Raw genomic sequence first — 12,663 nt, 5'->3', positions numbered from 1 at the left:
CATTATCATCTCTCTGTCTCTTTCCATACTTTTATCATCCATTTTCTCCATGATGTATTCTTAATCCTTGGGGTAAAAAGCGAGAATTAAGTGAGTGAGTTAATCTAAGTTAAGGAGTCAATTAAGTTTAGCTAAAACATGCTCGATGGCATCTTCACCCGTGAGAGCAGAAGTGAAGATGTTATTCCGCCTATCGAGAGAAGGTTAGAATAATGTGTTAACTAAAGCGAGAAGTATTTCTAGAGATGGAAACAACCTTGCGCTCATCATGTTCATCCATGTTTCACCATAGAGATATGGGAACGCGGCCGATCACTGAGAGGTGTACGCCAAGGGAAAGCGGAACCTTAGTTGCGTCCTTAATGCGATTAGCAAACTTGCGATTTTTTTACTCTTTACTATTTCTCCTTCTCATTCATAAGACTTGCCATCGCATACATCGATTTTTTGTACAACTTCACAGTCAGTTCTCGACCTCAGTATCATGTATCATGTATCTTGTATCATGTATCATAGTAGCTTAGGAATTTACTTTATCCATGCATTTTTCCTTCACTTTATTAATGCATTTTTACTTTCATCACAATTTATATTTCTGTACAAACCAACATTCTTTATTCATTATTAAAACCGATCGCATGTATCACATAATTATTGCATTTAATGAAAACAATCCTCGTGTTCGACCTTGGATCATTCTGAGAAACTTGCGTTGGAATTATACTTGGTTTCAGCGCAAGGAAACTTGTGACACACACTACTTCATCGCATACTACGGGCATATCACTATCAACATATACACTTAGACGTAGTATCGCATAAAATTATCTTTATTGCAAAACACTTGAGTGCATTTAGCACATCATTCATTTCATTCACAAGCCATGCGTTAGAGTTAGATAAAGATAAAAGATTAAATTTGAGTCATCAAGTTTATGGCAACATGAACTTGAATCATTTTCATTATCGGTAGTGTGCATATGCAATACAAAACAAATACAGCATAACACACATTTTGTATCCTTACATATAATGCAAACGCAAGTTTCTCGGGTGATCCGAGGTCGAACTCAGGGACTTGTAGCTGGGTGAATGCGACAATGTGCATGTGGCGGTTGAATAAAAGAATGGATGGGAAGGTTTCTAAGCTAACACTACTCCTACTCCTAGCTAACAGACAATGCAATGAGAATGAGAATGAGAGGTAGAAACACGACAACTCATGACATGAAACAAATGAATGGGAAAATAGATAAAATGTGGAGATGAATTCATTGCAACCCTTAAGAGTGACCACAAGGGCAACCTTATTCAAGGCAAGCCATGCAATCATGCTACACACACTTGAGCCTAACTATAGGGCATATGCGGTGGGTATGCATAAGTGTCGAGATGACCGTATACAACCACCATATCCTACTTCCTGGACGCATGCAATATCCTATCCGTAAGGTGCATACACTGTGTGAAAGTAAACAGAGCTTATCTCTAAATTCCCCATTCTTGCCTATGCGTTCCAATCCACTCTCTCGAGTCTTAGATTTGGATTTTAGACTACTCTCTCAAGTATATCTAAATGATGAATGATGCGCTCATGGGACAAGGTAACCACATGAACTTTGTTGATATAAGATTATTCCTATCTCTAGTGAACAATGCATACATTGCTTAATGTGACTAACCACTTACCCTCCCGGGTAGTTGGTTATTGTTGACTTTACTCATAGACAAGCATTGCATTGGTCTATAGACAAGCGTTGCTACAGCTTCACACTAAGAAAATAAGGTTTACTCACACACTCACGCAACGCATACCTCTCGGTGGTTTGCTACATGCTCCATATCCCTAATCCACATGACTAAGTATGCAATACTCCAGCAATCTCACTAAGTGATACAATGAAAGTTAAAGATGCTAAGTAAAGAAGACGTAGATGGAATCGAAGGAAACATAGAAATGTATTGAACACAAAATGTATTAATTCCTTAATCCCAAAATGTAGTACAATACAATATAAGAAAAAGAAGGGAAAATGAAATGACCGACTGAAAGCAAAGACTTGCTTCCAGCGGATGTACGTCAAGGCTGTCGGTGGTACCATGAATGGGCGGTGAAGAAGGTGAAGAACTCTCAAGCGTCTTCTCGCGCATTTGTTTGGATCACAAGGATCCGCCCTAGGCGAACCTCAGGCGAAAACCTTGGATAAGTTGAAATTCTACTCATCGGCTTCTTTATATAGAGCCTGGATTGCCGACAGCATTAATGGACTACTCTATTTCTGACATTTGGTGCGTTTAGTTCTTTCTGAACATCTGCTGCCAACGGCGTGGTAGGTGAAATGTCAACATCATCTTTTGTTTTTCCCAAGGTAGATGCATTGATGCATTCATTCCACCAACCTTGTGTTGATCCCTTTATCATGCGTTATTGTGTAGCCGCAATCATTCGGTGATCGCATTCACTTAATACCACAACTCTACACAATGACCGTAATCACTTGACGCGTGCAACTCCCATGCGATGGATGCATACGGTTGATTACCGCAACATCCATGCGTTGATTGAATACATTTGCCTTTGCGATGGAGACTTTCTTCGCATGCGGTCGTTTATGCGGTAATCCGAATTCCGCGTTTGCATCCACTTCCTGCATTAGCTACAAAAATAGACAATTGAACGCATAATAACGCATAATAATGGGTTAGTTAAGATTTTTAATGCTGAACACCGCAAGCTCAATTTCTCATGAATTCCTATCATAATTGCCGCATATTCTGCTTAACAGTCCTCATAATTCTAAGTAAAAGACCTAAGATGACATGCATTTCTACCTGTCATCAGACACGCAGTTGGGACTGCGGTGTATATTTTGAACATAGTTCCCTCGAAAAGCATTTCTGAAACACCTTATTAACAGTCTTCACCAATCTTCTAAAACGCACCCAAGCGGTGCTTAGAGTCTCATTGTCCATTTTCTCGAAATTCAACACATCCTTTCGTCTTCTTGCGTTGACTACTGAAGGGAAGAACTTCTTCATGAACCTTTCCACCAACTGGTCCCATGATGTAATTTCGTTTGGCTCCAATGAATGAGCCCACCTCTTAGCCTCATCCCTCAAGGTGTATGGGAAGAGGTAAAGTCTAATACCTTATGGGGTGATGCCAGGTATGGAGAAAGTACTACACACAAAACTGGTAAGATGAGCATGCGGGTCTTCACCTTGTAGACCTCCAAATTGCCCCGTGTTTTGTATCATTTGGAGTATGACCGGCTTTATTTTGAAGCGTGCGTTCTCCTAAACCATTGGTCATGAAATTCCAGGCAAGAAGTCGTAGATATTGGGTGCCGCATAATTCCTCATGGGGTTATTGCGATCAGCAGCAAGAAAACCAAGGTCTTGCGCTGGCCGGTTTGCCCCCTGATTTCCTTCGAGTGCCTCATTATTATTGTCTACCATATTGACTCTTCTTCACCTAGCTCTATTCTGGCGTGCCCTCGCGTGAAAAGTACGGTCGATCTCTGGGTCAGCTTCGAATTTTGGATCAGTTTCAGTACTTATACACCGTCAGCCTGTTCTTCGCGTTAAACAGACAGTACAAAGAGATCTGTCCTACAAAATACCACAAAAGTATTCAACACTAACTGTTACCAATCCCCGGCAATGGCGCCATAAACTTGATGACATACATTTGATCTATTTATCTACTCTAACGCATGGTTGGTGAATGAAATAAATGATGTGCTATATGCACTCAAGTATTTTTCGATAAAGAGGATTTTTATGCGATACTATGTCTAAATATATGTATTGTTAATGATATGCTCGTAGTATGTAATGTAATAGTGCGTGTCACAAGTTTCCTTGCGCGGAAATCAAGTATAATTCCAACGCAAGTTTCTCAGAATGATCCGAGGTCGAACACAGGGATTGTTTTCGTTAATACGTTACTTGTGTGATACATGCGACCATTTTTTAACAATGAATAAAGAATGGTGGTTTATATAGGAATATGAATTGCAATGAAATAAAATTGCGTTAATAAAGTAAAATCCTAAACTAATATGATACAAGATACAAGATACATGATACATGATACTGAGGTCGAGAACTGACTATGAAGTTGTACAAAGAATCGATGTATGCGATGGCAAGTCTTTATGAATGAAGCAGAAGAAGAAAGAGTAAATAATAAAAGCATCGCATGTTGTCAATTACATTAAAGATGCAACTAAGGTTTCGCTTTCCCTTGGCGTACACCTCTCGGTGATCGGCCGTGTCCCCATATCTCTATGGTGAGACAGTGATGAACGTGATGAACTCAAGGTTGTTTCCATCTCTGGAAATACTTCTCGCTTTAGTTAACGCATTCTTCCAACCTTCTCTCGATAGGTGGAATAACATCTTCACTTCTGCTCTCACAGGTGAAGATGTCGTCGAGCATGCTTTAGCTAAACTTAATTATTTCCTTAACACAAATTAACTCACTTGCTTAATTCTTGCTATTTACCCAAGGAATTAAGAACACATCGTGGAGAAAATAGATTATGGATGTACGGAAAGAGACAGAGAGATGACAATGGTGACTATCATAACATTTAATTCGAAAACTAAGCGTTTGATACATATTGTGAATGAAAGATTATAGAAGATAAACACAGATGATGAAATAGAGATTAGTAACAAATACAGAAAGAGTGTCAACGTCTTGACACAGATCTCGAATGAAGATTGTGCTTGCCGGCGTGTGGAAGTGGTGGAGAGGAAAGCTTCCCTCTCAGGCTTTCTTTCCCGGTAGAATTGACCTTTGTACAGAGCTTCAGCTACGGGAATTAGAAGGATTCTCTATTCGGAGACTCACCTCTCGGCCTTGCCTCGTGGTTCTCCCGGATCTACTCTGGATAGTCGCTTCAGACCAGTCTCTCTCTTAGAATCAGTATATGCACATCTCTACGTATACGTGTATATCTTTCAATGACTTTGCAGAAGCTATTTATAGGCGAGGCTTGACTCTTTACATTTTTTGTCCCCACTATATAGTTATGGTATTTTCCTGAAATGGCGGAATGAGAAATTCCTTCTATTACGCAATCAACCCTTCAGAAATGTACAACTGAAAGCTGTACACTTTTCAGAATCCTCCGTAAATGCGTTGCTTTTTACATCTTCGATCTATCGTCGAATGCAGTGTTGTTTTTTATTACCGCATGTGGTTGAAATTGCGTTGATCGCTAGAACTCTTGATCGATTGTCTGCACCGTCATTGCGTTGATCATCTCTTCGTTTTTTATTGATGGGCACAATGCAACGTAGATGCATTGTTTATTTTGTTTTTAAGCCATGAACGCATGCGGTGACTGATTTTCCTGCAAAACAGAAACTGAAACATTCTATTCTACCATTGCAATGGCGTTAGTGGGTGTATTTGTGACATTTTATAATTTTTTCATTTCTTAGCCAATTTGTATACTATCGACGCAACTTTCCTTTCTTTTTGTTGCAATATTTAAATAAAACAGTATAAATAACTTGTATTTCTACAAGTTATCACACCCCCAAATTTAGATATATGCTTGTCCTCAAGGATATCTTCACTAAGACAATATTGTTCAATTCTTATCCTAACTTTGCATCGATTGGTTGTTCCGAATGCTCCACCTAGGCAACATTACTTGACAACGCAATTTCCTTCTATCCTTGATAATTCATAAACATGCCCTACTTTATTCTTTTATACAACAAATTTTTACTCAAAAATTTCCTTCTTGTTTTGAAAAGAATGTTTACCTCTTCTTGCAAAACAACTAGGTACGACTGTATGCGGTGGTCTAGTTTGCGTCATTTGATTAGAGACTGTTGATCATGGTTACACCCTTCGTTTTGGCTTGTTCCCAGGGGTGTCATGCGAACATCCAACTATGGTTGTGTGCTAATCTTAACTTCAACTTTTGATTTTCAGCTAAGTTTAACTTTTTGCTGGTCAGAAGAGTTGTCTCTTATCTTCTTATTTTTTTTTCTCATTTTTCTCTTTTCATATTGCGTAATTCTTGGAAACCCACCTTCGTTTTGGCTTGCTCCAACGGGTGTCATGCGAACATTCAAACTATGAACAGGTTCCTTTCATGACTTAACTCTTATCAGGTTGGGATTGTTTTTGGATTTCCCCTGCGCTGAAATTGGAGTTTGTATGAAAATAATTTTTTTTTTTTTTTGACAATGGACGCATTTTTCTAAGGATAACCGTATCCGCTTGATCGCATTTACTCAAACCTTTCTCACCCCCAAATTTAGAGATGCGCAAGGTCCTCATTGCATTGTTTTGGACAGAATAGAGAAACACTTAGTCAAAATTTTGAAAAGAAGGTTTGAGCAGAGTCTTGAAGGATAAAAGGTAAAGCAGTACTATTACTACGAATTATCTAAGTGTTAGTCAGAAAGTACAAAGTGTGGTAATTGTTACTAAGGGTATGTATATTACTCATCATGGCAGCTCAATTAATAACGCAAAATAAAAGATAAAGAACATCGCAATAATTGACAAAAATATGATAAATAAGAGGCTAACGCATACAAAAAGAATTGTTACTCAGTTGTATTAAAAATTAACCAAGTATACAAAGAATTACAAATTTTGAGCATGTACAAAGAATCAAGAAATAGCTTTTATACATAGAAATAATGAAATGAATAAGATGAAAGAATGACAGCAACAAAAAAATTTGTAGAATTATTGAGAAGGAGGTTTAGAAGGCTCAGGAGGAGGATTTTGTGGAGGAACACGAGAAGTTTCTTCAAAGTGCAGATGTTGCTGTAAATGCGGAGGCACCATAGAACCGTGTAGATAGGATGTCAAAAAGTTGAGGTACTCATGGTTGCTCTGCTACTTGTTATTGGTTCAGGTGGATCGTATAGATATTGCGTTGAATGTTGATTAGCACCTGCCTTGTCATCGCAACACTGCGTTGTAACTCTGCTTGTCACTCGTGTAACTCCATTATTCGCTAGTAGAAAAGGTCATGTTGATGAGAGAAGAGAGAACGCATATCAGCAAGGTCAACAGCTAGGGTGGCAATGGTGGGCTGCGCCTGCGATGTTTCGCCATCAACGTTTTGGGGTTGAGCAAAAGTGCCTTCACCCAAATCGCGTGGGTCATCAACATGCGGCGGTGGGGGGGGGGAATTTCGTTGAAGATGAAGGGGAGGAGGGAGCTACTGGATATGCGTTGGGTGAATCAGGAGTAAGGAAAATGTTGGTAAAATGTTCAGAGAGTAGGGAAAGAGCTTCTGTAGGAGGGCTTGGAGGGCGAATCACCAAAGGTAAAGGGTCCAAGGGTTCTTGATCTTATGGTGATGGCTCTTGGACTTTTTCCTTGCCTTTGTCAACCTTGCGCTGTTTCTTGGGCTTTAGTTGCTGCGATGCATTTAAATCGATAATGGGTCTTTTCAGTGGAAGCTTGGGGCAATGAGGGGAATCTTTGAGAAGCATTCTCAAAATCTTAATGTTGATGAGGCCATGGACTTCTGGCATTGGTTCTTCCTCAATACCTACACCCAATGATAGGCATAAGCTTGGAACTGTCCAAGCGAAGAAATACTGGCCTCTTATTCGCCCCACAAAACCTTGAATCTGCCTTGCGATAAATTGGCCCACATCTATTGGAATGTCGCGGGCTATGCAGTATGTGGCCATGACTCTATCCCTCGAAATTGTTTTTTCATAAGAAGTCGAGATGAGTCATTGTTTCACCAAATACACCTAAAGTCGCACTTTTGGAAGCAGTTTATTGGACTCAAGGGTTCTGATGCCTTTTAAGGAGACCGACCACCTGTCTCTTATACACATCTAGATGTGTATAAGAGACAGTGTTAGGGGCGAGGGTCTTAATGCCTTTTAAGGAGACCGACCACTGAGTGCCTGATTGCGTTAATATCTTCAACGCATCTTCCATCTGTTCTTCTATGGGATCATCAATGATTTTATTACCCGATGCCTTTGGGATGTCCTTCATCTGATATAACTCATTGATATCCTTTGCACTAAAAGACACTACCTCCCCTTTCATGCTCACCGCATCTTTGGTGCCATGAAGTCGTCCATTATAGAAAGCTTGCACTACCGTTGGGATTACAATGGATGGGCACTGGCAGAATGTTTCCCATCCATGCTCTAGTACAACACTTGTGATTAAGTTTGGTAGTGGCATTGGCGCAGGAAAGAACCCCATTTCCATCATCATGTCGTCATTCTCTTTCTTCTTGGATGGGCGTCCTTTGGCCACCGCAGTCTAACTGCTTTCCACTATTGCTTTGCCCTTTTCTTTTGTCAACACAAAGCGGGATCTTTGTTTTTGTCTCTTTTCCCATTCCTTGCGTTGTTCTTTCTTCTCCCACTCCGCAATTTCATTGCTTTTCTTTTCTCGAATGCGCTGAACATTTTCTCTGTGCCTCTTCTCCTTCTCTTCCTTCTTCTTCTTTTCTTCCTCTTCTTCTTCTCTCATTTCTCTTTCGAATTGCTCTAAGGCCAGCAATATGCACTTTTCTTCCTCAAGCCTTATTCTCTCTTCTTCTACCGAGATTGCGTTGTTGTGGCATACTTCTCCATCGTGTAACTTTCTTTTTAAATTGCCTTCTACGATGATTTATTGTGCCCGCAACATCTTCTCTTGTTTTTCTTCTTCCTTTCTTCTTCTCCTCTTCTTTTCTTCTACTGCACTTTGCATAATTGGTGGGTCGATTGTTGACCCTTGCGGCGCATTCTCCTTGCGACGCCGCATAAGGGGGGTGATGTCTAAATCTTCTCCATCGTCAGTCGCAACCGTTATTATTTGCGTTGTTTTCTCTTCAGGTTGTGTTTATTCTCTTTATTATGTTGACACCCCCTCATCCACCCTTGCGGTGGTGGATTCTCCGTCGACTTCTAGGCTGTCAGCCCTCTTTATCTTTTCTTCCTTCTTCTTCAAGCGCTTCTCCTGCCGCCTGCGTACCCTCTTCTCACTCGATTTTCTTTCTTTCTTCTCCTTCCTTGGTTGGGCTTCTTCATCACCTTCTGCCCTCTTCTCCTTGTTCTTCTTCTTTTTCTTTTTCTCCTCAGCCATTTCAGGCTGCTTCTCCACCACCATTTCCTCCAAAGAAACTCTAGTGGGTCCCTCATAGGATTCGGTGTGAACAGTTTCCTTAGGATCTAAGACTGCCAGAGCGCTCCTTCTCGAAGCTTTTTCCATCTTCTCCTCCAAAGGTAATGGCTGGTTAACAAGCCCCGCTTTGGGCAGCCCTTTTTCCTTCTCCATGTTACTCAGTATGCTCCCAAACATTTATCTGTCGTCCCTTCGCTTCTTCTTGCTTTCAGAAGACAGTGTTGGGAGTGGGGCACTCTCCGTGCTCTGCCCTCTCATGTTTGGAATGGTCTGGCTACTAAGGGCTTTCGCCGAGGTTTTTCGACGATTCGTGGGATGGGTTTTGGCTGGGCGGAAAGACGGCAACTCGCTGCGAGGAATGCCGCCTCTCTTGCAGTGATTTGGGCTGGTGAAGGTGATGAGGGTAAAGAGGATGAGTGGGAAGTTTGATTGGCCATCGTTGTACTGTGTGAAAGAGTTGGGAAAGAGTTCTTAGGGTTTTAGGAAGAAAGTTTGAAGTCTGGGTATGCAAAGCAACAGTTAGGGTTTTTGTTTGCAAAAGATTCAAGTAGACAACCTAAGATGGAGGAGGACAGAATTTATAGGTTGAGCCTTGATAGGCCTAACGCAAATTCTGCGGTGGTAGGCCTTGAGGTACTCAAAAAGCCTACCGCCGCGCTCCTCACATTTATGAATTAGCAGAGAAGTACGTCCTTTCATCTGCTAAATCATCATTTCCTTGGAAGCCTAAACGATTGGATTACTCTATTTGCAAAAAGAATTTGTCTTTTATGTTTTATTCGGATGGGCGTAAGTTTAAGACAATTTTCCCATGATTACCGCAATCCACACCTTCTCAGGTAGTCAAGCTTGTCTGCACAATGTCATCAAGGACATTGTTCCTTCCCGTGAGATCCCGGGGCTTCTGAATTACTTGGCAGCGTTCCCAGTGTTCTATTGCGAAGCTCGCTGCAAGTTGCCCAACTTGGATCTCCAAGTTCCTGATTGAAGACGTCTGTTACTGCATGACAGCATCATTTTTCCCAATATACTGCTTCAGTAGGGACTCCAATGAAGATGAATTTCCAGAGGTGTTTGAGAAAGACGGTGGTTTTGCGGTTGTCTCTGATGACCCTGATTCTAATTCTGATGAAAAGGTGGAGGATTTCCTCGATTCCCAGAATTGTTGCTCTGATGGTTACTCAGCCCCCCTCGGTTGTGATTTCCTCCCCAACCGAAGTTAAAGTGATTCCTCCAATCGGGATTGTAAGTGTTGCTGTACGGGTTGTTCTGGATAGAAAACACTTGTTGCGGGTTTGATGGGCACATTTCTACCGCATGGCCCCCTTCACATTGGATGCAACTTATTTCGGCCACTTGTGCTGGTGCATTGGGTTATGCTGAACTTTGAGAGAGGGCACCTTGATTAAGTGCCATCAATTGTAGAGGAGAGGTTACCGCGGCCATCTGTGCAGCCAAAGTTGTCATTGTATCCACAGGTATAATGGCGTTGTCGTTTCTTCTTCTCTCGGAGCCTCTTCCCCCGTACTCGTCATCCATGTTCCGCAAAATGCGATCAAGGATGACCTTGGCTTCTGTGTAGGTCTTATCCATAAATCCTCCTGCTGCGGAGGCATCAGCAACGACTTACGTTGATCTATTCAGGCCGTTATAAAATGTTTCCATCAAAACGCAATCGGGAATCTCGATATGCGAACAATTTTTCACCAATCTTCTAAAACGCACCCAAGCGGTGCTTAGAGTCTCATTGTCCATTTGCTCGAAATTCAACACATTCTTTCGTCTTCTTGTGTTGACTGCTAGAGGGAAAAACTTCTTCATGAACCATTCCACCAACTGGTCCCATGATGTAATTTCATTTGGCTCCAACGAATGAGCCCACCTCTTAGCCTCATCCCTCAAGGTGTATGGGAAGAGGTAAAGTCTAATACCTTCTGGGGTGATGCTAGGGATGGAGAAAGTACTGCACATCTCCAAAAAATTGGTAAGATGAGCATGTAGGTCTTCACCTTGCAGACCTCCAAATTGCCCCGTGTTTTGTATCATTTGAAGCATGATCGGCTTTATTTCGAAGTGTGCGTTCTCCTCAACCATTGGTTGTGAAATTCCAGGCAAGAAGTCATAGAGATTGGGTGCCACATAATTCCTCGTGGGGATATTACGGTCAGCAGCAAGAAAAACAGGGTCTTACGCTGGAAGGTTTGCCCCTTGATTTCCTTTGGGTGCCTCATTATTATTGTCTGCCATATTGACTCTTCTTCACCTAGCTCTATTCTGGCGTGCCCTCACGCGAAAAGTACGCTCAATCTTTGGGTCAACTTTGAATTTTGGATCGGTTCCAGTACTCATACACCGTCAGCCTGTTCTTTGCGTTAAACAGATAGTACAAAGAAATCTGTCCTGCAAAATACCACAAAAGTATTCAACACTAACCGTTACCAATCCCCAGCAACGGCGCCATAAACTTGATGACATACATTTGATCTCTTTATCTAATCTAACGCATGGCTGGTGAATGAAACAAATGATGTGTTATATGCGCTCAAGTATTTTGCGATAAAGAGGATTTTCATGCGATACTACGTCTAAATATATGCATTGTTAATGATATGCTCATAGTATGTGATGTAGTAGTGCGTGTCACAAGTTTCCTTGCGCTGAAACTAAGTATAATTCCAACGCAAGTTTCTCAGAATGATCCGAGGTCGAACATAGGGATTTTTTTTGTTAATGCGTTACTTGTGTGATACATGCGACTGATTTTTAACAATGAATAAAGAATGGTGGTTTATACAGGAATATGAATTGCGATGAAATAAAATTGCGTTAATAAAGTAAAATCCTAAACTAATATGATACAAGATACATGATACATGATACTAAGGTCGAGAACTGACTGTGAAGTTGTACAAAAAATCGATGTATGCAATGGCAAGTCTTTATGAATGAAGCAGAAGGAGAAAGAGTAAATAGTAAAATCATCGCATGTTTTCAATTGCGTTAAAGATGAAACTAAGGTTCCGCTTTCCCTTGGCGTACACCTCTCGGTGATCGGCCGTGTCCCCATATCTCTATGGTGAGACAGGGATAAACGTGATGAACGCAAGGTTGTTTCCATCTCTGGAAATACTTCTCGCTTTAGTTAACGCATTCTTCCAACCTTCTCTCGATAGGTGGAATAACATCTTCACTTCTGCTCTCACAAGTGAAGATGTCGTTGAGCATGCTTTAGCTAAACTTAATTATTTCCTTAACACAAATTAAGTCACTTGCTTAATTCTTTCTATTTACCCAAGGGATTAAGAACACATCGTGGAGAAAATAGATTATGGATGTACGGAAAGAGACAGAGAGATGACAATGGTGACTATCATAACATTTAATTCGAAAACTAAGCGTTTGATACATGTTGTGAATGAAAGATTATAGAAGATGAACACAAATGATGAAATAGAGATTAAAAACAAATACAGAAAGAGTGTCAACGTCTTGACACAAATCCCGAACGAAGATTGTGTTTGCCGGTGTAT

At 41.0% G+C, this 12,663-nt stretch overlaps 1 protein-coding gene across 1 annotated transcript; it reads right to left on the bottom strand.

Annotated features, from left to right (window-relative positions):
* Positions 1–8,863: 8,863 nt before the first annotated feature.
* On the bottom strand, positions 8,864–9,286 carry LOC120085000 (nucleolar protein 58-like). Its single transcript, XM_039040815.1, has one exon. It carries the CDS (start codon positions 9,284–9,286, stop codon positions 8,864–8,866), a length of 423 nt encoding a protein of 140 aa, XP_038896743.1.
* Positions 9,287–12,663: the final 3,377 nt, after the last annotated feature.

The sequence above is a fragment of the Benincasa hispida genome, chromosome 9 (genome assembly GCF_009727055.1).
Source record: "Benincasa hispida cultivar B227 chromosome 9, ASM972705v1, whole genome shotgun sequence".
In the NCBI taxonomy this organism is placed as follows: Eukaryota; Viridiplantae; Streptophyta; class Magnoliopsida; order Cucurbitales; family Cucurbitaceae; genus Benincasa; species Benincasa hispida.
Note: the sequence above shows the minus strand (reverse complement) of the source record. Positions and strands in the feature narration are given on the sequence as shown.

Bases quoted from the DNA above. Each gene is read 5' to 3' on its own strand.
- LOC120085000 (XM_039040815.1), bottom strand. From the start codon at position 9,286: ATGGAGAAGGAAAAAGGGCTGCCCAAAGCGGGGCTTGTTAACCAGCCA.